This window comes from Mus musculus, chromosome 9 (assembly GCF_000001635.26).
Source record: "Mus musculus strain C57BL/6J chromosome 9, GRCm38.p6 C57BL/6J".
Classification (NCBI taxonomy): Eukaryota; Metazoa; Chordata; class Mammalia; order Rodentia; family Muridae; genus Mus; species Mus musculus.
Window position 1 is genome coordinate 43,778,991 of NC_000075.6, and position 22,811 is coordinate 43,801,801.

Genomic DNA, 22,811 nt, shown 5'->3' on the forward strand with positions numbered 1-22,811 from the left:
CGACTGTGAGGGTTTGTGTTGAGGAGGTGGGGGAGGGTGGTTTGGAGGTTACTGTGGGTGTGTATAGGGAGTTGGGCTATGACCCCTAAAGCTAATATTGAAAGGGCATCCATGCCATATACAAGAGGTTGGGGTCACTGCAGTTCTGAGCTACAAAGCATCACTCAAGTTATGCCTTTGTAACTGATAAGACAGTTGGCCAGAGCAGGAGCAAAGCCTGCTCTGTCCCAGCATCCCTCAGGGCCCTGGCCCTGGTCTCTCTCACTCCCACTGCCCACTTGGATCATGGGAACTCAGCCTCCTGTGCCATTGAGTTTCCCATATTGCATGGTCCCTGTCCCTCTGCTTGAGGGGCAGGCCCTCTCTTAGAAGTCTGGGATACTCCTCTGACCCTTAGCATTGCCCGTAAGGTAGACCCAAAAGTGGTGTGGGGCCAAAGGAGAGCTGCCAGCCACGTGCAGGTGCCTGGGGGTATAGACAAAGGGCCAGGAGGGACAAATGCCAGTCCTCGGTGGGACAGACATCGAGGATGGGGCAATGGAATCTGGGTGTCACAGAGTGTGCACATGCATGCTCTCGTGCATGTGTGCATGGCTATGTGTGTTTGAAGGACTCTCTCCTTAGCCCACCAGACTGGAGAGACCTGGGTATCTCTAGTCAGGCCTTCCCACATTCAAGCAAAGGCAGGAGAGCCATGCCCAGGGTGAGGAGAGCAAACAGCAAAACTTAATGACTTTAATATGAAAGAATTTGCCACTAATTAAGCACAAACACTCCACTAATGCAGAGAACACATGTTGTGGATTTCACTTAAGCAGGAACCAAATGAGGTGAAAATCCTTCCAAAATGATAGCAGTTCACCGGCAGAGGAAGACGCTGCCTCTCCTTGGTCCTGTCGGGCATCGCTATGAGCAGATCCCGGCCTTCTACCAGCACAGCCTCCTACCCTCCCTGACTAAAGGTCCTGGCCATGCTCCCTCGACCTGTCTTCCTGCTGGCATCCCTTCCCCTGGCTGTCCTTCCCTGAGTTCTTCCATCCTCTGGAGACACAAAAACCTCTCCATGGCCTGTGTCTGTCCAACAGCAACTCCTGAGCCCAGCATTCTGACCACCTGTCTCCCTAAGCACAGCTCAGCTCTGCCCTTCAGACACGAAGGCCTGCCTTCCTCTTCTTTCCCAGGACATACATGGAAGGTTTCTCCATCGGCTGGCACCTCTCACTCCCTCTACACCCAGCTTGCCACTGCTGGCCCTACACACCCATCATGCATTTCGTCTCCCCTACCTGAGCTCATCGTCCCCTCCCTAGTCCCTTGGTCTTCATTAAGGCAATTTTATTCCTTTGGGGGCATGAGACGGTGTCTGAATATGATTTAATTGTCACACGTGAAGGTGCTGTTCTTCATATCTAGTGTGTAGAAGCAAGGGGTACTGCTAAGTGTCTTACAGGGTCCAAGACTGACCCCACCAGAGGGGACTGTCTGGCCCAAATGTCAGCAGTTATCTAGGTGCCCTTGCTGGGGAAACCGGCTCACCTGCATCGAGGCAGGTCTTTCCTCATGTGTTACCAGTAACAGCACTTAGGTAGCTTCTCTATGTGTCTGCCATGCTAGGGACACATAGGAATGGGCTCATTGCCCTCTTATATCAGCCCTAGCAATCAGCACTGTCATGATCCCCACTTTATACGTGGGGGAATTGACACCCAGAGCGATCCATGCAACTTAAAGTTGTCCAGTTCGTAATTAGTGCTCACGAACTAATTACTTCATGTACCCCAATGATCTCCATAGACCTCACTCTATGTCTCTCAACCCCTTCTCCCAACCTCTTGGGTGTCTTACCTCTCACCCAAACCCTTTCTCTTAGAATGAGCCTTCCCTGCAGGCAGGCAGGCAGGCTGGTATACCTGCCCAATAGACTCCCCTTCCTACCTCCATCTCTGCAAGGCAGAGCCTTTGCAGAGCTGGGTGCTGGACTGGCCCACCTTGCCTTCCCTGATACAAGGCAGACCCAAGAGCCCTGCACTGCCAAGCAGGCGCTAAGCCTCGCTGTAGTTTGGAACCGTGATCACTGAGGCGAGGAAGGCACATGCGGGTCCTGAGCCTTGTAAAGGCTCCCCAGGGGAAACCTGGGGAACTCTTCCCTCTGCCTTCTCAACAGCCCCCAGCCTCTCCCTCCTCTATGCCAGTCTCCCAAAAGGGCTGCTGCTGCACTTCCCCAGTGTGTCAGTAGCAGTGCATGCAGGCTCACGGGGAAGCCCCGGCTGTGTCTGCGACAGTAGTGTTCACTGCAGCGTCAGCCACCCTCATGTCGCCCTACCTTTCTGAATCTTGGTCTTAGAGCCAGAGGCTTCAGTGCCTGCAAGTCAAGAATGGCCAGGTCAGGCAGAAGCAGCCCAGGGCTGTGGAGGGAGGAGGGTGGAGCCGGAGAACACAGAGACGTAAACAGGCTTAGATGGCAGGCTGGGAGCAAGGCCCCTCTGCAGCAGCTCGCTTAGGTGAGAAAACTATTTTTCACCTTATGCTCTGGTGTGAGGAAGGAAGGGAGATGGGGTACTAGGAACTGGGACAGAAGAGAGAGAAAGGGAATCAAGCCTGACAGCTGGGAAGCGAGCAGGAAGATACAGGATTGAAAAGGTGGGCGAGGGATCAAACCTCGGGGTTTCCCATTCTCAGGCACGGGAGAGTCAGACCCGAAGCTGTGTCCCCTTAATACAGGTGAGGTCCCAGCTTCTCCTCCTGCTCCTTGGCTAATGCACTTCCCAGGAGCTGCCACTGGACCTGGGACAACGGTTAGCCTTGGCTCAGGACCACAAATGGCTCACAGACTTCGCCACCAACCAGTGGGGGTGCCCTGTGAGGTCTGAGTGTCAGGCTTTGGGCTGACATGCTCTAACAAGTGCATGCCCATGTGTGCACCCTGAGCACACAGTACCACCTAACCCATGATAGGGGCAAGAAGAGGGGGCTCCCGGAAGCTGCCTCCCTAGAGGGGATTCAGGAAGAACAGAAGTCACAGTATATGTTTAACAGAAGGGGCAGCAAGCCAGATCTCCAGCAGTCTTTTCATAGCCTCATTTTCTCACTGTTCTTAGTCTGGGACTCCTTGTTCAGTGCCTTCCCTTGGGGCGTGGTGGCTCACACTTATAATCCCAGCACACAAGAGGTTGAGGCAGGAGGATTGCCACAAGTTCGAAGCTCACTTAGGCAACCTTCGGCTTGATCTTGGGGAGTTCAGGAAGTTTACTCTACCTCATGGGCGCTCCAGCCAGGACTGTCCACTCAGCATCGTCCTGCGATGGACCAATGACAGGGGTCTAGGCCACTCAGGGTCAAGGCTTGAGCAGGAGGAAAGCATAGGGCATGGGTGTTGGAGTTACAAAGAAAGGGGTTGTGCGTGGGGGCCCAGCCCAGGCGTGTTGAGAATGTGAAGTGAGAGACCACTGGGGATGAGGGTGCTGATGGTGGGAGGAGCTTAGGCGGAGTTTAGATTTGGACCAGTTCGTCCTAGGGTCAAAGCTGTTTAGGAACTACTGTGGGCTGGACCGGGTGACTGTTTGGCTCTGGAAGAACCTCCTGTACCCCAGCTTTGCTGTGGTACAGTGTGGATTTGATCTGGGAGGAATTCCAGGAGAAGTTGGCCAGCATACAAAGACAGAGAACCAACTGGTCATTTCACAGTGAATCCAGAGGAGGGCCACAGTTGTGGCAGAATGACCTGAGCAGATCCCTCTGGGATCCTCAGGCCTACCACTCCCTACTCAAGCCCCGGAGACAAGAGTGACCAAGTGGCAGGGACCAGAGCCTGCCTGCTCGTTTCCTGCATGTAGCCTTCCTCTCACCACTGCCCAGAGGAAAGGCGTCAAGTCTACCAGGGGACATAGAATGGGCTGAGACCTAACCCCGTGAAGACTAGAGATGGAGACAGGTAGAGCCAGGAGTGAGGCACTGTTCCTGGTGTGCCAAAGTAGAGTTCCTGCTTGCCAGAGCCTCAAGGGATGGGTGACAACAGAAAGTGAGCCTGCAAGACAGTGGTCCAAAATCCCCAACCCTTTCCGTGTTCCTTGATGGGAGAACCAAAGTCCAACCTCCCTGACTCATCTCGGTCCCCCAACCCGCCCTGCCAAGTTTCAGGGAGAGATAGAGCTTGTCAGGGCACCCCCCGCCCCATGGCTACTGTCACCCTCGGGGCTTCTGTATTGCCAGGGCAGTGGGGCTGGCCCAGTCTGTCTGGAAGATCCTGCACCCTGGCTCCTTCTAGGTCCTTTCCCAGGCTGCCGCTCCCCCTCTTCTCCCACGCACTGGGTTCCCCCACCCAAGGCAACTGGGCGCCAGCCCCACAGCCCCATCATTAACCAACTCCATGTGGGGAGTCGGGGGGAGCATTCAGCCAAGAGGAAAACATGGGCAGTTTCTGTGACCCCAGAGCTGGGGGTGGAGGCGCCTGGGCTCAGACAGTAGCAATTAGCCCCTGACTGTGGGATCACAGGACATGATCACTACTGTGAGTGGCTGATAGTGAGTGGAAGGATACAGAGCCCCTGGAGCCATCCCAGAAACTCTGTCCCCAAGAGAATTCCCCAAGGTCTTCTCACCAGCAGAGGTCCCTGAACTGCAGAAAGTAGTAGGCTAACCAGTGTGCCTGACCAGGGCAGGCACTACCATGCCTTCTTGCTATGCCTCCCCAGGGAGGGCTGGCTGGACACTGGGACAAGGAGTGGGTCAGCCGCTGTCTCTGTCTGCTCCTGGTGCCCTCTAATTCCGGGTCACTGTGTCCCCATCCCGGGTGTGAAGGGGAGTTTGGAAGCAGGTGTTGCAGCCTGAGAGCCAAGCAGCTCCTGAATTAATGGGGAACCATGCCTGGGGCATAGATGCGAGAAAGGACAAGTTCAAAGGGCTTCAGCGAGCTCCCTACCCTTATGGGTTCTTCCTGGCAGAATGATCAGGTCCAGATGACAGGTTGGCAAAGCCTTTCAAGAGGAGGGTGACCCCAGAAAGGGAGTTCCCTCCTGATTCCTTTTCTTCCTTGGCAGCCTAAATGCTTCCTGCTCAAACTTCCAGAGAGTTGACATTTGAGAAAGAAGCTGGGCTAAGGGGAGGGTCCTAAAGCTTTTTCGCTGACTCAGGGTTTCAGGGACCCCCCCCTCCCCCACAGTGAGTCATTCTCACTTGCATTTACCTGTTTCTCACCACCACCGGAAGGAAGTCCTGTCCTTGTCTGCCAGTTCCTGGAGGGGAGGGAGGGAGCATGCCTAGAAAGCCCTAGAAGCAAAGGATATTGGTTTCAACTGGGGTTGTACTTTGTTGGTAGGGCACTTTACTTAGCGAGCATGTGCAAAGCCCTGGGTTGGATTTCCAGTACAGTTACACACACATACACACACACACACACACACACACACAGAGAGAGAGAGAGAGAGAGAGAGAGAGAGAGAGAGAGAGAGAGAGAGAGAGAGAGAGAGTTAGAGGGAAACAGGGTTGATTTTCTTCTAGCCAGATGTCACATGTAACTAATGTAGCTCTCACATTGTAATGAATCCCATTAGTCAGGAAGCTTAGTCAAGAGATTAAGGCAGGAGACCTGCTATGAGTTTGAGGCCAGCCTAGGCTACATAGTCTTGTTCTAGGGCAGCTTAGGCTACAGTGTGCAATGTTTGTCTCGCAACAAAGTAAAACAAAAGAAAAACAAAAAAACAATGTTGCTTTGGCACAGAGTCTTGTCAGAGAGCCTAGCACCCTACACCTATGCACACAGACTTCTCTCTTGGACACTAACACTCTGCTCAAGCGACTGCTGGAGACACTGAGGCCACGTTTCTGGAAATGAAGGCCTGGAGAAGATCACCACAGCCAGGCCAGGGCATAGTGGTCCTCCCAGAAGTGCCCCCTTTACACACCCACCTGCCGAGCCAGACCCAGCTTGCCTAGCCAGGACAGGAGTTCTAAAGTCAAAAGGGGCAGGAAGAGAAACTGCTCGTGTGGCCACGCCCGATGCGTGGGAACTCTCACCATCCCGCTGCAGATTACCTCTACGGCAAGCAGGGCAGGGCCTTGGGGAGCAGGTTCGTCCGCCACAACTGAAGAGCCTTTGTGTTTTCTTGCTGAGCTTGGGCTTTCTCAGGCCTGTGACGTTGGGGGCGGGGGGGGGGGGTGCTGGCCTGATGCTTGCCTTGCTGGGTCAGCACTTCTGAGAAGCCAGGTCGCCCCAACTGCCTAGCCTGTGTGCTCTGTTAAGGAAACCGAGGCACCAGGGCACCAAGCCTCAGGGACCAGTGTCTTGGACCTTGACTGTATGGGGTGGTCAGGGAAAGACTCATTGCTTGTACCCTCTGATGTAAGAACTCCTCCTGCAGACGCAGGTCTCACGTCTCTGTCCCCTGTCCCCTTACTCATCCAGCTCTGAACATAGCAGCTTTCTCTGTAGGTGCTCCAGTCTGAGTTCCCCAGACTCTGTGTCTGACCCACAGTGACAGGATCCCAGCACAGGGTACTTATGAGTATTGTGACTGAGTACTGTGATTGTCATTGGTGTCATTTTCAAAGTACTGTGGGGTTTCTGAAGGACACCACCCAGAGCAAAGCCCTAGAGAGACAGACTGAGCAAGACACAGGGTTAGGATGGGAATTGCAGTAGGCCAGGGGACTACTCTCCTGTGTCCCTGGGCAGGTGACCCAATCCTCCCTGACCTGGCTGGTGAGAGGTTTCCTGGTCCATTGAACTCTTTTTTTTTTTTTTTAAAGATTTTTTTTTTAAAGATTTATTTATTTATTTATTATATGTAAGTACACTGTAGCTGTCTTCAGACACTCCAGAAGAGGGAGTCAGATCTCGTGATTGGATGGTTGTGAGCCACCATGTGGTTGCTGGGATTTGAACTCCTGACCTTCGGAAGAGCAGTCGGGTGCTCTTACCCACTGAGCCATCTCACCAGCCCTCCATTGAACTCTTGTGTGCTACCATGTCACAAAGCTCCAGGCTATGGTCTGTGGGGAAAGGGGACTTTCCTATTGGGTAACCAGAGAGTCGGCAGGTTCCCCGTGCTTGGGCAAAATGTGGTCAACACAGCTCAGGGTCAAGTATGTCCCTGCTTTCCCCATGGTAGCTAGACAGCTGTGAGTGACAGGATACAGACTCTGCACAAGGGCAGGAAATAGTAATGGGTACAGTTGCCCGTTATATGACATTGGGGTCCTAGTGGAAGTGCCCACAGAGAGTCAGGAACAAGAACCTCATGGTGTCCCAGAAGAGGGGTGTGGGGCTGTACAGTGCCTACTGCCAGGTAGGAAACATTTGTTGATTAAAGTTCTAGAGAGGGAGACCTATGGCTTTGCAGATGGTGGAGATGGTGAGGATGCAGATGGTGGAGATGGTGAGGATGCTGATGCTGATTATGGTGATGATAATGGCAGCAGCCATCGCTGACCGAGCGCTTATTTTGTGCTAATGCTGCCTTCTGAGTTTCCCATGTGCTCCTTCATTTCATCCTCACAACAGTTTTATAGGGCAGGCCTTAGCTATTGGAAGCTCCCCTTTGCAGATGTGCACCCTCGGTGTAAACTGAGTCATTGAAAGGCTAAGTCATTGGCCACTGGGTGGCACCGAGGCAGAATGCAGACTCTTCCCGGCCTCATTGTGCACCTCCATAGAGGATGCCAGAAAGATTCCACTGAGCTTGGGAGCCACCCCCACCATTTCCCACATTAGGAAGCTGAAGCAGAAATGAAGAGAGATGAGCATACACTAAGGCCCTGCTTCCTTGAAAAAAAAGAAAAAAAAAAAAGAAAAGAAAAGAAAAAATTTTAAGCCGCCCAGTCTAAGAGCTGATACTTAGACCTGACTTGACATGCTTGGTCCAAGCCAGGGAGCCCCCATAGAAGCTTGGGAACCAGGTCCCTCAGGCTGCCATGTTGAAGAGGGACCCGACGTTGCTAATCTTTTGTCCCCTCTTTACTCTCAGTACTCCAGGAGCCCCACATGCCACCCCACGGGCTACCTCTCAGCCCTGTTAACAGCTGGCTATGGCAGAGGCCAAGAGTAAATGTGAACACACCCGTTACTGAGAAGTCCTCCGTGTCCCGACCCAGCCCATCACAGGGCCAGAAAGTGCCAGAAATGCCTTTGTGTATGATGAGGGGATGCCAGGAATGTTTCTCTCTGTACCACCATGAAGCTGCTTCTGGGAGAAGCCAGGGGAGAGACAAACAGGCTCTACCCAGCATAGACTTAGATAGGGAGGACACAGACATGCATGTGTGTGTGTGTCATGCACACACACACACACACACACACGCGCGCGCGCGCATGCACACGCACTTGCACACATGCACACCTGCTTTGGCACAGGAACCTCCTCAACCTCCATGGAGCATCATCAACAACCTCCCCTCTTGGCACTGCCTTATCCTTGAAGGGTGAAGTCATTGCTTAGGAAGTAGCCTGGGAATGTCAGCCTGTATACCAGCCCCCTGCCACCCCTGCCAGCCACACACCTGCAGAGGGACAAGAGGAGATGGGGTACTGGGGTCAGTGGGCCATGTGCCCCTCCAGGCCAACCACGCCTAGCACCGAGATGGTTCCTGGAGCCCGTGCCCCTTCCCCCAACTCTCACCTGTGGCCCAAGCCCTCCCAACTGGCTTTTCCAGTTCTCAGCTTTGTGTGGCGCAAGTTCCCCAATTATGCTCACATTATCACAGCTGCTGGGCAGCCTCCAGCCTGCCTGGGGAGCGGAGGCTAGAGGAGCAAGCATCAGGGAGCACCCACTTATCCTGTCAGGGAGGATGGAGGAATCAGTTGCTTGCCAGCTGACCAGTCAGCAAGAGTGCTAGACCATCTGACCCACTGACCTCCTCTCAGCACTGCTTCTGGGTGGGGCAAGGGCTGGGCTGCTGTAAGACAGAGCCAGAAGGAAATGGGAGACCCAGGGCAGCCAGCCTGCTCCTTTGACAAGGCTAGGGAAATGGCTGCCAGGGTCCCACGGGTAGGCGGAAACTCAACCCCCAGCTTGTGTCACACTTTGCTCCTCCCACCTCCTCCAGCCCCCCCAGTACCTCTGCGTGGGGTGCCTGGTGCTTCCAAGGGCCAGCTGGGGAGATGGGAACACTTGATGTGCTTGTAAAGCTGTATGAACAGTGAGAAGGATGGGGGTGTGTATAGAATTCTCAGTGTCAAGGGTATGGCTTCAGAAAGCCAAAACCAGATATTAGAAGGAATTCAGTAATCCCACACACACCTCTCTCTTTTTCTCTCTCTCTTCTTCCCTCCTTTCCCCTCCCTCCCCACTTCTTTCTTTCTTTTCTCTCCTTCCCCACATCTCTCCTTTTCTCCCTTCCTCCAACCACCCCCCTCCCTGTACACCTCAAGTCTTACTGTGTAGTCCAGGCTGGCCTTGAGCTTAATCATCCTTCTGACTTTGACTCTTGAATGCTAATATTACAGGCATGTCCCACCATGCCTAGCTTAGCGCGCATCTATCTCTTGAGAGCCTACTGTAGACTAAGCCACTGAGATCCCACTGTCACTGTGGTCTCTAGAGGAGAGGAATGGGGAACAGTGTGCTAAAGGGACTGTGGGCTTTAGGGCCTTCCCGGGGCCCCCACTTCTCTGTCACACAGAGGAGGCAAGGACCTGAGGCCTCTTGGAGCCATCCTTCTGCCTGTGGGTCAGTGGAGGGCCTGCTATTATTGATCAGTAAACTGGAGATGCAGAATAGGAAGTCCACAAATGTGGTCACTCATCAGTGACAGGAGCAATTCAGTCCTGTGACAAAGATGCCACCTTGGGGACATGACAGGCTCCCAGATGGAGAGAAGTGGAGGGCAGAGCCTGGTCTGGGGTGGTCACCCCAGACTGGCACCAAGCTCAAAGGAAAAGACTTTCTAGATGAGGAGGGGGAACTTAAGTCTCACCCAGCTGCCGGCTTCCTCCTAGGAATCCCCATTCTCTTGGCTGCCATGCAGTTTGCCCGGCGATAAATATTTGCTCCACTAGAGAAAAGGAAACACTGAAGCCTGCTGTGTAAGACAGATGCTGAGCTGGGCTAGGCTTTGAGAACTCAGGAAGGGGAAGAGTTCCCTGTAGGAGTCCATAGTACAGGATAGAAGTCAGAGGTATAAACAGCCATATTCTGAGACAGGGAGGGCAGTCCTGGGAGGAACCTGGAGGACCAGACTGGGCAGCTTCCTAACGGAAGGACTTAAGCAGGCCTTATGGGAGCTGAGGGGAGGGGCCCTCTTGCACCTTCTCCGGATTCCTGCCCTGTACCCCCATGTCCCCCATGTCCTTTCCTACCTGTATGCCATCTGGTTCCCCAGCAATGGGTAAGGTAAAGGACACTGGATAATCTGGCTCACTTGTCAGATGAGGGAACTAAGACCCAGGAAAACTAGCTAGGCACTTCTTGGAGAGTAGAACTTTCCACCCTCATACAAAATGACGGCATGCTAGGTAGGTATGGCTGCGGCGCCTGCAACCCCAGTATTCTGGAGGCTGAGGCAGGAAGATGTTCAGTTTCAAGATCAGACTTGACTATATAGATTAAAAGGCATTGTTGGGGGCAGGGCATGGGGAGGCAGAGTGTGGCTGTAGCTCAGTGGTGGAAAACTTGACAGGCACGAGCAAGGTCCTGGAGCTCCATCCACATCCAGACAAAAGGGAGAAAGTAGGATGCGGATGTGTGTGGAATACTGACCCATACCACGTACAGAAAAGCAGCATTTGGAACAATCTCTACAATACGATTCTGATTCTATTTGGTTTGGGAGCTTTTTTCTTTCCTCCTTTCTTTTTTTTTTTTTCTTTCTTTCTTTCTTTCTTTCTTTCTTTCTTTCTTTCTTTCTTTCTTTTTTCCTTGTTTGTTTGTTTGGTTTGGTTTTTGTTTGTTTGTTTCTTTGGGGGTCCTGGGTTTTGTTTTTGTTTTTTTAACTAATGTAGAGAGCTAAGGAGATGGCTCATTGGGTAAAATGCTTGCCACAAAGGCATGAGAACCATATTTAGGGTCCCCAGCACCCACACAAATAGCAAATGTTTGTAGTGGCCTGCCCAGGACACAAAGGTGGGATCCCTGGAGCAAGCTGGCTAGACAGACTAACCCCATCTGGGTACAACCGAGAGACCTTGCCTAAAAATATGAGACTGAGAAACTCATGCCTTCAACTCCAGTGCTGAGGGGGGCCGAGACAAGCAGATGTCTGCTAATGTGAAGCCAGTCTGCTTTACATAGCAAATTCTAAAGCAGCCAGGACTACATAGTAAGACCCCGCCATGAATAAATAAATAAACAAACAAGTAAGAAGAAAGAGACTATGTTGGAACTCACTTGAGGAAGATCTTTAACATCAACCTCAGACCCCCATGTGGCTGCGTAACACATACACATGCAAATACAGAGAGAGAGCAGTTGTAACCGGGCATGGTAGTGGTATTCGTGAAGCATGCCAGTGCTCAGGAAGCTGAAACGTTTGGGGATAATGAACTCAAGGCCATTCTGAGCTACAAGTGAATGATGTCATTGTCTTCTCAGCATTTTTCAGAATTATCCAGAGTGGGATTTTATTATTAAATTCATTTATTTATTTTGTATGTGTGTGCATAAGCCATTGTGGGTGTGTGGGGGTCAAGAGAACAATTACAGGACTCCCCTGTGGGTTTCTGGTATCAAATTTAGGTCATCGTGCTTGGGAGCCGATGTCTTTACCCACTGAGCCATCTTAACAGCCTCTAAGTGGTTTTTATATCAAGTAAGTAATTTATTTATTTGGGGATCCTGGGGAGGGGAGTTGTTGAAATGAGTTTCACATGTATCTCAGGCTGATGTTCTAGAACTTACTATGCAACCCAGGCTGACCCCAAAGTCCCATAGCAAACTTCCTGCTTTGCCTCCCAAGTGCGGGGGTTTGAGCCACAAGCCACCAGACCCAGTGATTATTTCCATAAGAAGAATTATAAATGTAATGGCTGCCGTAAAGGTCAAGGGCAGAGGACGGAGGATGAGGGCTGGGGAGTAGTGCCCGGGTGCTGACCACTTCCCATTATCCCCCCCGCCAGGCACTCACACGCAGGTGGTGCAGGTGAACGACTCCATGTATGGCTTCATCGGCACAGATGTGGTACTGCACTGTAGCTTTGCCAACCCACTGCCCAGTGTGAAAATCACCCAGGTCACATGGCAGAAGGCCTCCAATGGCTCCAAACAGAACATGGCCATCTACAACCCGACTATGGGTGTGTCCGTGCTGCCTCCCTACGAGAAACGAGTGGAGTTCCTGCGACCCTCCTTCATCGACGGCACCATCCGCCTCTCCGGTCTGGAGCTGGAGGACGAGGGCATGTACATCTGTGAATTTGCCACCTTCCCTACGGGCAACCGTGAAAGCCAGCTCAATCTCACTGTGATGGGTAAGCTGCCCTGGGCCTCTTTTTCTTGCCTGTCTAGATGGCTTGGCCATCCTTAACGTGTGCCACCATGGCCACAGACACCCCTGTTGTCATGGCATGCTCCCAGAAGTCCAGGCAGAGCGCCTCTGACTTGACGAGCGAGACTACCCAATTTCCCAAGGATCAGGGTGGGGCCTTAGCTTTGGACAAGGGACAGGCACTGTATTTAGTTTGGGGCTCCCACCAAGGGACATGTGTTGGAGAATAGGAAGCAGGCAGGTGCTTTAGACACTGTGATAAGGAAGGAAGATGAACACACCAAGACTCTTAGAAGCCTAAAACCAGGTCTGTTTGCACAGCAAGGAGGGTTTGCTGGCGCGTGAGGAACTTCCCAAGAGAAATTCTGGGAAGGGCTTCAGTGTAACACAGCTGGGAGGCAGAGGTGGCTAGGGTGGGTACCTAGCAGATGCCCAGGCCATTTCAACTAATGCCATCGTGTTGCCCCCGCAGCCAAACCCACCAACTGGATTGAGGGCACCCGGGCGGTGCTTCGAGCCAGGAAGGGACAGGATGACAAGGTTTTGGTGGCCACCTGCACCTCAGCCAATGGGAAGCCTCCCAGTGCGGTGTCCTGGGAAACACGGCTAAAGGGCGAGGCAGAGTACCAGGAAATTCGGAACCCCAATGGCACCGTGACAGTCATCAGCCGTTACCGTTTGGTGCCCAGCAGGGAAGCCCACCGGCAGTCGCTGGCCTGCATTGTCAACTATCACCTGGACCGCTTCAGGGAGAGCCTTACGCTCAACGTGCAGTGTGAGCCAGGGCCAGGGGCCCTTTCCCATCCATTGCCCCCTGCCTTTCTTGTCTGTATCCTAACCTCTCCCTACTACTTTCTCTTCCAAAATGCTGCAATCTCCCTGTCCCCTCCCTTGCAGCTTCCGCTGAGGTTCTGTGATAGATACCTACTTGTTCTAGGTGCTCTCATGTCCTCACCATCCTCCTTCCTTAACTCTTCCTTCTATCCCTTCCCTGGCTGTTCCCCTGACCTCACCCTCTTCCAACATCCTCCCTTGCCTCACAGATGAACCTGAGGTGACCATTGAGGGCTTTGATGGCAACTGGTACCTGCAGCGGACAGATGTGAAGCTCACGTGCAAAGCGGATGCTAACCCGCCAGCCACTGAGTACCACTGGACCACGTGAGTGCCGCGAGTTGGCCTGTCCCCTGAAAATACCCCCACAGAGGCCCAACCACCCACCTCTGGGGAGTAGGGAGGATTAGAATCTAAACTCGGATTTTTCCGTCGGGGTCGGTTTAAGAGACCGCCACATGCGCACACACACTATGGACACACACCGCAGCATTTGAGTGCTTAGGTTTGGAACTAATAATCCTGCCAGCAGGGGCTTCTCTCAACCCGCTTCCCTTCTCTCACTAATAGAGAGTTTTGTCATTTTCGTTTGGTGACTCAGGCTGAGTCACCCCACCCCAGTCCCCACTGCTTATTTTTATCAAGGTATCCCCTGGGAAGCTGGTGTTCTGGAACACCCCAGTCTCTCTTTGTTTCTAGCCCTCCAGTAACCCCAGGTTCTCTGAGTGGAGGCAGCAGCGGGTCCCCTTGTCCCACTGTCGCGTGCTTGGTTTTACAGTCTGGCTCTTGACCTTCAGAGAGAAACCAAACACAGCCCCTCTGGCCGACTTGAACATCTCAAGCGAGCGTTCTTTCCGCAGAGAGCTAGGTGGGACTCAGACAGGGTGTGTGGTAGAAGCTGAGAAAGTTGACATGGTGACCAACAGCTCAGAGTGAGTCTAGAGTTTTTTCCTAGGAAGTAGAGAGCCCTGACAGGCCCTCCCGGTTACCTTCCATTTTTTGGCACAAAACTGCTTCTGAAGATGAGGTGGGCAGGGCCTGCTTGCCCTGCCAGCCCTGTAGTTGGAGTGGCTGCTGGCTTAGCTGAAGAAGAGTGGACAAAAATGAAGGTCTTTCATATTTGACAAACTCTCAAGGTGGTCCCCACATGGAAACGTCTTAAGACACACCCAGCAATGGCTGGATCATCAGTGGGAAGGAGCTCAGCCATGCCTGCCTGTCCACTGGACTAGCTTCTTCAAATGCACTTGGCTCAACAGCCCCACTAGAAGAAAGCTAGCTAGGGGTCAGGACCCAGATATCTCTGTTGTCAACCCAAGGAGACAAAGGACAAACGAGGGCCCAGGAGCAGTGGAACTCTCCTGCAGCCTGCAGCCTGCAGCTCCAGCTGGCTCAGGCTCTGTTGCTTCCTAGCTGTGTGTGTGTGTCCTTGGCCTTGGATCTCGGCTTTCATCTGATATGTGGGAGTAGTACCCACCTGCCTTGAATATATTTCAATGGTTTGATGATCAGACGTGAACCACCAGGCATGGTGGCCCAGATCCTATAATTTCAGTACCACAGGAGCCCAGTCGGGGTTACTGCAAGTTCAGAACCAACCTGGGCTACATAACAAAGCCCTGTGTCAAAACAAAAAGACACAAAAACAAAACAACAACAAAAAAGTATTACTGAATAATAGAAAACTGTGAGATACAAGAGGTTATTATTGTTAACTTCTACCTTAAACATACTCTAACATACACCCTCAGCAAAAGGGCTGGCAGATAGCACTTAAGCCAAGTGGATGCTCTAGGAACTTATTGGGTCTGAAGAGTCATAACCCTTCACTGTGTCTCTGACTATCTACAGATTGAATGGCTCTCTCCCCAAGGGTGTAGAGGCCCAGAACAGGACCCTCTTCTTCCGGGGACCTATCACCTACAGCCTGGCAGGAACCTACATCTGTGAGGCCACCAACCCTATTGGCACCCGATCGGGCCAGGTGGAGGTCAATATCACAGGTAAGAATCTCAGCGTCCCTGAAGTGCCCCGTCCTCAGGTTCCTCCACGGCTGCACCCGCTCCGCTCATCGCATCGCGATGGGAAGTCTGCATCTTTTTCTCCCTTGCTTCTCTGGGGTTCAGGCCACAATTCTTTCTTTGCAGTTTTCTCTTTGCTTTACGTGGGGCTAAAGAGTACAGTCAGAGTGACGCTCAGCGAGAGAGGACAGCAAATGCTGTTTTCAGCAGTGGCATTTAGGGGAGTCATACTGGCTTGGTGGGGCAGGTCTGCAGGTGGAGCCCATGACCTCCAAGTTCTGCAGCTGGAGGTGAGGAAACCCGTAGGGCTGCAGGGTGAGGCTCGCCTCAAGCAGAACACAAGACAATGTCACCGGGGCTGGAGTGAGCAGCTCCCTGACAGCATTGGATACATATGTCTCCAGACCAAATTGCTCTTTTCCCAGATCTTTCTGTCATTACATGAGGGGGTCTGTCAGTCCGGGGAAATGAGCACTTTTGATGTTCTGCATGGAGACTTCCCCTGGGACATGACCTGAGCAGGCCTCAACTGTGTAATGGGGCCAGTGTGACCTGCCTTGAAGGAAGGGCTCCTGTCCAGTGACACAGAATGTAGGTCACATAACCTAGCACAACTCAGTCTGTCAGTAAATGGCCAGGGCTCTGTGATTATTGTCCTGACCTCCAGCATTAACATTGTCATTAGTGGGAGCATCAAAACAAAGGCACCAAGGACTAAATTGCCACCAGATGTCACAAGGGGGAGTGCCTGTAGTATCAAACCTAAGTTCCTTTGTCAGTTGAGAAAGTGTCACAAAGACCCTCTGAAAACAGGAAGGGACATCCCACTGCCACCAAAGGAGACAGGATGTAGCATGTGCAGAGTGACCTTGGGCTTCAGGAAGCTAGGTGATGGTCAGAGTTGTAGCTAGACACACATCTGGCATTGAGCCTCTATCTCAAGAGTAAGATATCAACCGTGGGTCCGCTCCAAACACCACAAAGCAGCTGGAGTTCTCCAGGCACTGCACTGACCTGTCCTTGGGGCTGTCTTGTCACCTAGGAACTACAGAGTGGTATAGTCACTTACAATTTTCTTCAACTCCCCGTCCCTGACTCTGAGACTTGTTTATAGGTGCAGAGGTACCAGGGCTGGAACCTGGTGACACCCAAGGTGACAGACAGGCCAGATAGGGTTTGGGAGTTCCTATAGAACAGCAGACATGCAGAAGAGAGCTGCCACACATTTCTTCCCTTCTGGCACAGTTTGGAGCCTCACAGGGGCCTGAGCTTTGGCTCTCAGACTGTAGGATTGGATGAGGAAAAGCCTAGCCACTTCATTTGAGGAGTCACCATAGCATGTGCGACCAGTATGTCATTCGAAGGACAGGAATGTGTTCCTATAAGGACCGTTCTTGGCTGTGTGGCCCCCAACAGGATCACCAACGTCACCACACCATCCCACTCTGCCACCCGGGCACTCTGGGAAAATAGCTGGGTGGAAATTTTGAGGAAGTAAGGAGCCCCAAAGCATCTTCTCACTGATGCTACTTCTCAGCATGAGAAGACTGACCAGAGATCCTGCTGGGGCAAGTGTGCCCAGCCTCAGAGCCACAGATAGCAGGAGAGTGATATCCTCCCTTCTCTGAAAGCCCAGGGACAAAGGCAATGGGCACGAGGAAGGGCTGCTCCTTGGAGGCTCAGGTCCAGGAGCAGAAAGGAGGAGAAGGAAGAGGAAATTAGCCATAAAGAAGAAGCTGCCATGGGTACCCAGTACCGGCTGTGGGACCTGTAGTCAGGTCTAGGTGGTGGTGTGTGATCTTCTGCATATAATTTCTGGTGGTCTAAAACCACCCAGAGCTCCAGTTAGAAAAGGGTCCGTCATACCAGGGCTCTGTTGTTGGCAAATCTAATGCCAGGAGCCAAGAGCCAAAAAAGCAAGGCAGTCCTTGAGCTCCTGATAAGAGCTGTAGGTCAGCCCTGCAGGGAGCAGCTTCCAGCCCTTCTAAGGGATTCAGCCAGATGTCCTAAGCTTTTCAGTGCTGTGCATTCTCTAGGTGGCCGACAACCTCACCGCCCTTTTCCCCACACCAGCAAGGGCCCTCTGAAATCTCTGGGGACCACCCCAAGGGGCACAGCTGGGCCCTGAGCTCCCAGCCCCACTGGTCTAAAGGCAATGCATGAGTGAGAAGGGTAAGTGGAAATTTAATATTTCATTCTGACCATCCTGTCAGGTAATAGCTTTGCCCTGGGTCCATCTGGAGAGAGGAATAGTGAGCAGCTGGGGTGGGGTAGGCAGGGAGAGCATGTAAGGTGAGAAGCTGGAACAGCAATGATGGGCACAGAAGAAGGGCCTTGCGAACCTCCGGGAGACTCTCAGTGAAGCAGCCTAGCAGTGTGTGTGTGTGTGTGTGTGTGTGTGTGTGTGTGTGTGTGGTGGGGGGGGGGGAGTTTGACCAGGACATCAGTTAAGTGCCATCACAGAGAATGACCCCTAGTGTGAAGTAGACCCATGCTGTGGCCAAGGGGAGGAGAAAGCTGAGCGGACAAGCCAGTAGAATTTGTGGATACAGTTAACAACATCTGGCCACTCAAAGAAGCCCATTTGCCAGGCCCTTGTGCTGAGAAGCAGTTTCAGAGTCCGGGTCAGCGGTCCCGGGTCAGTGGTCCCACAGTGTAGTAGATAGAACCCTTCTTCCACAAGGGCTAACAGTCAGTGTGCGGAGGGACCCAGGGTACGGCCTTGACCAAATAGGAGTAGCTTCTGCCCTTAAGGGTGTTGGGAAGAAAGCCACAGGTTGGCCTCTTGCCACTCCCAAGAGCAGGGAGGGGAAGCCACTCAAGTTCACTGTGTCTGTCCCAACTCTTACTTCTGGTGATGTCTGGGCTCATCCCGTGGGCATGCCAGTCAGGCCAGTTCTTTGGACCAAGGTTTGTCGGCCTTCCCAGGGAGTGTCTCTTGCAAGTGTACGTGTCCAGACATGACTGTGGGTGTGTTCTCCTGTAAGCATGTGTGAGCCAGTGTGAGCAGGCAAGCCACTGTCTGCCTGCTGAGTGTGCAAACAGAAGCCTGGGGCTATGCTGAGGGCAAATGGGCAGCCTCCAAGCCAGCAAATGGCAGTATGTTTGGGAATCCGAGGATGCAGCTGCATCTGTACCTCTGGGAGTTCTTCCTCCAGCTTGCAGGAGCCCCTGTCAGACTTTATAGGAACTACACAGCTGCTTCAGCTAACAGAAGAGGATGGCAGGGCTTCCCAGAGTATGACCCCAGGCCTTCCCATCTTCCCTGTGGCTGGCCTCACTGCATGCTGGGAAATGTAGTTCTCACAACTTTCTGGCTTGATCTGATGTAGGTCATTTCCTGCCTGCCAAAATATCCGGCATTGGTTATGGAAGCAAGCCCAGACATTCCCTTTGACCCTCGATCCTAGCTCCAGACTATAAACCCTAAGTCTGGTTCACCTTAGGTCCATCCAAAGCCCCCTCACACTGGGCCACCCATCTTAGTCTCAGAACTGGGGACCCAGAATGAAAAGTTCCATTGCTCTGAGGTTCTGTCCATCCCAGGCCCCCAGAGAGAAGTCTGCAAACCTTTAGAAGCAGGGCCAAGTGGACCACTTTGTAGAAGGATGTGAGAGGGACCAGCTGGGCCCCCGACAGCAGGAGCAAATGTCCCCAGTGTGGCTCTTCCTTCTCCACCCAGCTGTGGCGCTTGTCGGTCTGCTTCTGGTGAGAAGCTGCTGGCTGACCACTGACAAGTGGAAGGGGAGAGGGGAGGGGCAGGATGCCCCCTTACCCCCTCTGAACATGAATTAAGTTCCCGTAACGATCCCTTCCCTCTGCCTCCCTTTGGCGCTTTTATTTTGACATCTCAGCCATCCCTCTGCTCCGCACAGACCTGACCTTAAAGTAGTTAAAATATCGTGGGTTCCCTTTGGTCCCTAAAGATCCCCCAGGCACAGTAAACCTCATTAGAGCTTAGGAAAAAAAGTAGAGGACTTGGGCAGGGGAGGTCAGAGGTAGAGAACCAAGCATAATCTGCCCCTAAGCTGCTGCTCCTCCTACCATGATTCTTATAAATGAGGTCCCCAATGTGTCCCAGGTCCACTTTATCTGTGGACTGAATGCTGGCCCCGCTAAGGCAGAGCCATGGCATGAGAGAATGTGTCCTTTTATCCAACAAGGATGTCTTTGCCGTGTAATCTAGGCACTTGGGATAAATCAGTGAGCAAAGCAGATCCAACTCCGTCCTTGGAAAGCTTATGGGGTCCTGAAGGGGAATAGGCAAAGGAACGGTGGGAAGGAGGCTGCCGTGCTGCCGACATTGCAATTATAAGTACGGTGGATGAGGAAAGTGGCCCTGGGGAGGTGGTGTTCAACCCAAGCCCTGAAGGGGATGATAGCATGAAGCTCCCGTCCATGACAATGATCCCTCAGCTTGCAGAAAAGCAGGACAAGATGGTGTAAGTGCTTGGCAGGGCGCCGGTCATGGAGAGCATTCTAGGCTCTGTAGCTTTGGCTTTCTCTGAGAGTAAAACAGAGTCAATGAGGGGCTGTGGGCAGGGTAGCGATGGGATGTGACTTACACGTTAATGGGATTTTACTGGCTGCTGTATCAAATACAGTCTATAGAAGCAAAGGGGAGAGAGCAGTTGGGTGTCGATAACCATAAATAATCCAGTTGAGAGATGGCGGTGTCTTGAATGAGGGTGGTGGGGATAGAATGGTGAAAAGCACCTAGATTCTAGATTTATTTCGAAATATAATTTACAGAGTAGTTTGGGACACCAACCATTCTCATCAGACAGATGATACAGCAAACCCTGTCATCCTGTGATTAGTGGGGTCAGAAAATCCAATCTAGCCGAGTTAAATGTAAGAGCGCGGTATTTTTCAATGGTTCTTCGCTGGGAGAGCAGGGAGGTAACCGCGGTGGAACTTACATGTGCATAGCGGCCGCGCTTCAGTGAGTCAGCGCCAAAGGACAGGCGGCCACTTCTCCCAGCTCTTCCCTTATTCCGACTGGAAGGAGAACCAGAACCCACTGTGATTAATCGTAACCTGCGCTTATTAGCAATGAGTTTGTAATTAATAGACTTGGATCTGACATCGTGTAAAATACAGCGAAGGATGCAAAGCCGTCGGTCCATAGGAAGTCTACAGAGGAAGAGTTAAACATGAACTACAGAACTGAAGCATGGTGGAGGCATTGCAGCAGGGCGTGTGGTGTGAACGAAGGCTTGTTTGTGCTTAGGGACTCACTCGAGGCTGGTTCTGTATTCCCAGCTATTTGGGAAGCTGAGGCCAAAGGATCACAGGTTCAAGGACAGCCTGAGAAACTTACCAAGACCCTATCTCAAAATATGAAGTAAAAAGTGGTTAAGAATATAGCCTGGTGGTAGAGTACTAGCTGGTGCCAGGCACTTTGTTAAATCCTTAGTATTGCATACACACCGCAAACTGGAACTCAGATAGCAAACATAATGTATTAATCAGCTTTCTGGTACCTGTCATAAAATACATGAGATAATCAATTTAAAAAGTGGAAAGGTTTGCATACCTTTAATCCCAGCACTTGGGAGGCAGAGACAGGCAGAGCTCTATGGGTTCAAGGCTAGCCTGGTCTACATAGTGAGTTTCAGGACAGCCAGGGTTATGTCATGAGATACTTGTCAGGTCAGGGGGTGCAGGGAGGTAGGTGGGGAGGGGAGGGGAGTACACTCTAGCTCACAGTTTCAAAAGTTGCAGTCTATGACTGATTGACCTGTTACATTAGGGCCTATGACGAGACAGTGTATCATAGAAAGAATGTGACTGTAGAATGACTCATTCACTCTGTGGAAGGCAGCAAGCAGACAAGAGACAGGGTCCCCATAGCCCTTTCACAGGTACACCCCCCAGTGACTGGACTTTCTACAGCTCTAAAGGTTCTACCACCTTCCAGTAGTGCCATGAACTAGCAACCAAGCCTTTTGCACTGGGGCCTTTGGTAAGGACAGTTATCCAAATCACAGCAGTCAGCAATGAAGGTGCATGAGAGGAGCTTGGCAGGCCAGGTTCTAAGACCCAGCAGGCAATGGGGACTCACTGCTGGTCTTTGAGACAGAGTGGTCATGTCTTTCCAATGGGAATTAATCTGCTGACTGGGTGGGGCAACCAAGAGTAGAGACTCAGTAAAGGTGAGAGGCCCACAAATGTTCTACCACAACAAAACCCAGAGAGGAACTCAGAGTGAACAAATGGTGGTGGTCGTGGGAGCCCAGGGGAAGCCCGGTAAATAGAGAGAATGAGAAAGGACAGCTAGCCATGTTAGAACAGGTGGGAATTTTGAGTTGGCAGTCCCAGAGGTTTCTTGACTCTATAATCTAACTGTTAGTTCTCCGGGATGGTCCTGTCTTCTGGAAGCTGGGAAACCCTCCATCCTGTGTGTGTATGTCATACTCCAGGGTATGGGGGAAGGTGAAGGGCTCCAGTGTGTCATCTAAGCCAATGTTTCTCAAAGTGTTTGTCCAGCTGTTTTTGCTGACCTCTGAGTAACGGCTCAAGGTTCCAGGAAGTACAGTTTGGAAAACTATCCCAGACACCTTCAGAGATAACAGTTCTGTGGCTGAGTGGGAGCTGTGTACTTGAGGTGGCTTGAGAAGCCAGGAGGATCTCAGTTGAGTCACAGAATGGAGCTGAGTTCTGTCCTGAGCAGAGACAGCAAGGCCCGTAGGTCCAAAGATAAAGCCTCCGCAGGGACAGCGGAGAAAGCTCACAGTGCAGGTGGTTACAGAGCATTGAAAGGAAAAGCCAAGGACTCAGGGCTCCTCACCTCTGCAGGCGAGGGGAGCATAGCAGTTCAGATGCAGCAGGCTGGTCCTTCCATCTAGATGCCTCGATTATTGTCTTAGCCTCTCTGAGCCCACACCATCATCCTTCAAGGCTGGACAAAGTCTAGCCTCCAAGAAACCTTTGTGAATTGCGTGCCTCAATGTTCTTATTCTCTTATTCCCTGAGCACTTCACTGTCAGCTCCTTCCATGTCTGCTTGCTGCAGTGATCCCAGGCATTCCTTTGGCTCTATAGCAATGCTATGACTAGAGAGAAAAAATAGTCGGTGGATATTTGCTAACTGAATAAGGAAGTAGACAGGTGAAGATTGGCCAGGAGTGTGGCTCAGAACCTCAACGCTCAGGAGGCTGAGCTAGGAAGGTCATAAGTTCAAAGCCAACATGGGTTAATGAGACCTTGTTTCAAACCAACCAAGCAAAGAAAGACACGGAGGCAGATGGAGAGGAGGACTTTATCTGAGGCCTGGAGCTGGGGAGGCAGGCTGAGAACACAGATTTCCTTTCTAAGGACAGTGGGACCCAGTAAACCATGATGAGCTCCCAGAGAGGGTTGCAAGAGAAGCAGTCAAAACAGCTCTCAGTAAACACTTAAACTCTCTCAGTAAACTCTGTGACCTGCACTGAGGACACAGTGGTGACTAGTGGGGACCCAAATCCTCTGGGCTTGTGCTTCTCTCAGACAGCTCCAGGCTCAGGAGCTTCTGGGCGGCCACAGCTCAGCCATGTGACCT

General features: G+C 52.1%; 1 protein-coding gene and 1 long non-coding RNA gene across 12 annotated transcripts in view; one reads left to right on the plus strand and one right to left on the minus strand.

Annotated features, from left to right (window-relative positions):
- The window catches only part of Gm46108, a 52,137-nt gene extending 40,132 nt beyond the window's left edge, over positions 1 to 12,005 (minus strand). For 7 of the 9 annotated variants that reach the window (XR_001779136.2, XR_003948147.1, XR_003948146.1 and 4 more), the window contains exon 1: positions 5,183 to 12,005. This is a non-coding gene — a long non-coding RNA (predicted gene, 46108). Of the gene's footprint in view, positions 1 to 2,323; positions 2,370 to 5,182 lie in introns of those variants that run through there. The other 2 variants (XR_003948141.1, XR_003948142.1) reach the window with 2 other exon arrangements.
- The window catches only part of Nectin1 (nectin cell adhesion molecule 1), a 70,387-nt gene that overhangs the window by 41,916 nt on the left and 5,660 nt on the right, over positions 1 to 22,811 (plus strand). For all 3 annotated transcript variants that reach the window (XM_030244477.1, XM_030244478.1, NM_021424.3), the window contains 4 exons: positions 12,047 to 12,397; positions 12,887 to 13,189; positions 13,458 to 13,575; positions 15,100 to 15,251. In XM_030244477.1, the coding sequence (XP_030100337.1) occupies positions 12,047 to 12,397; positions 12,887 to 13,189; positions 13,458 to 13,575; positions 15,100 to 15,251 (924 nt within the window). The remainder of the gene's footprint in view (positions 1 to 12,046; positions 12,398 to 12,886; positions 13,190 to 13,457; positions 13,576 to 15,099; positions 15,252 to 22,811) is intronic.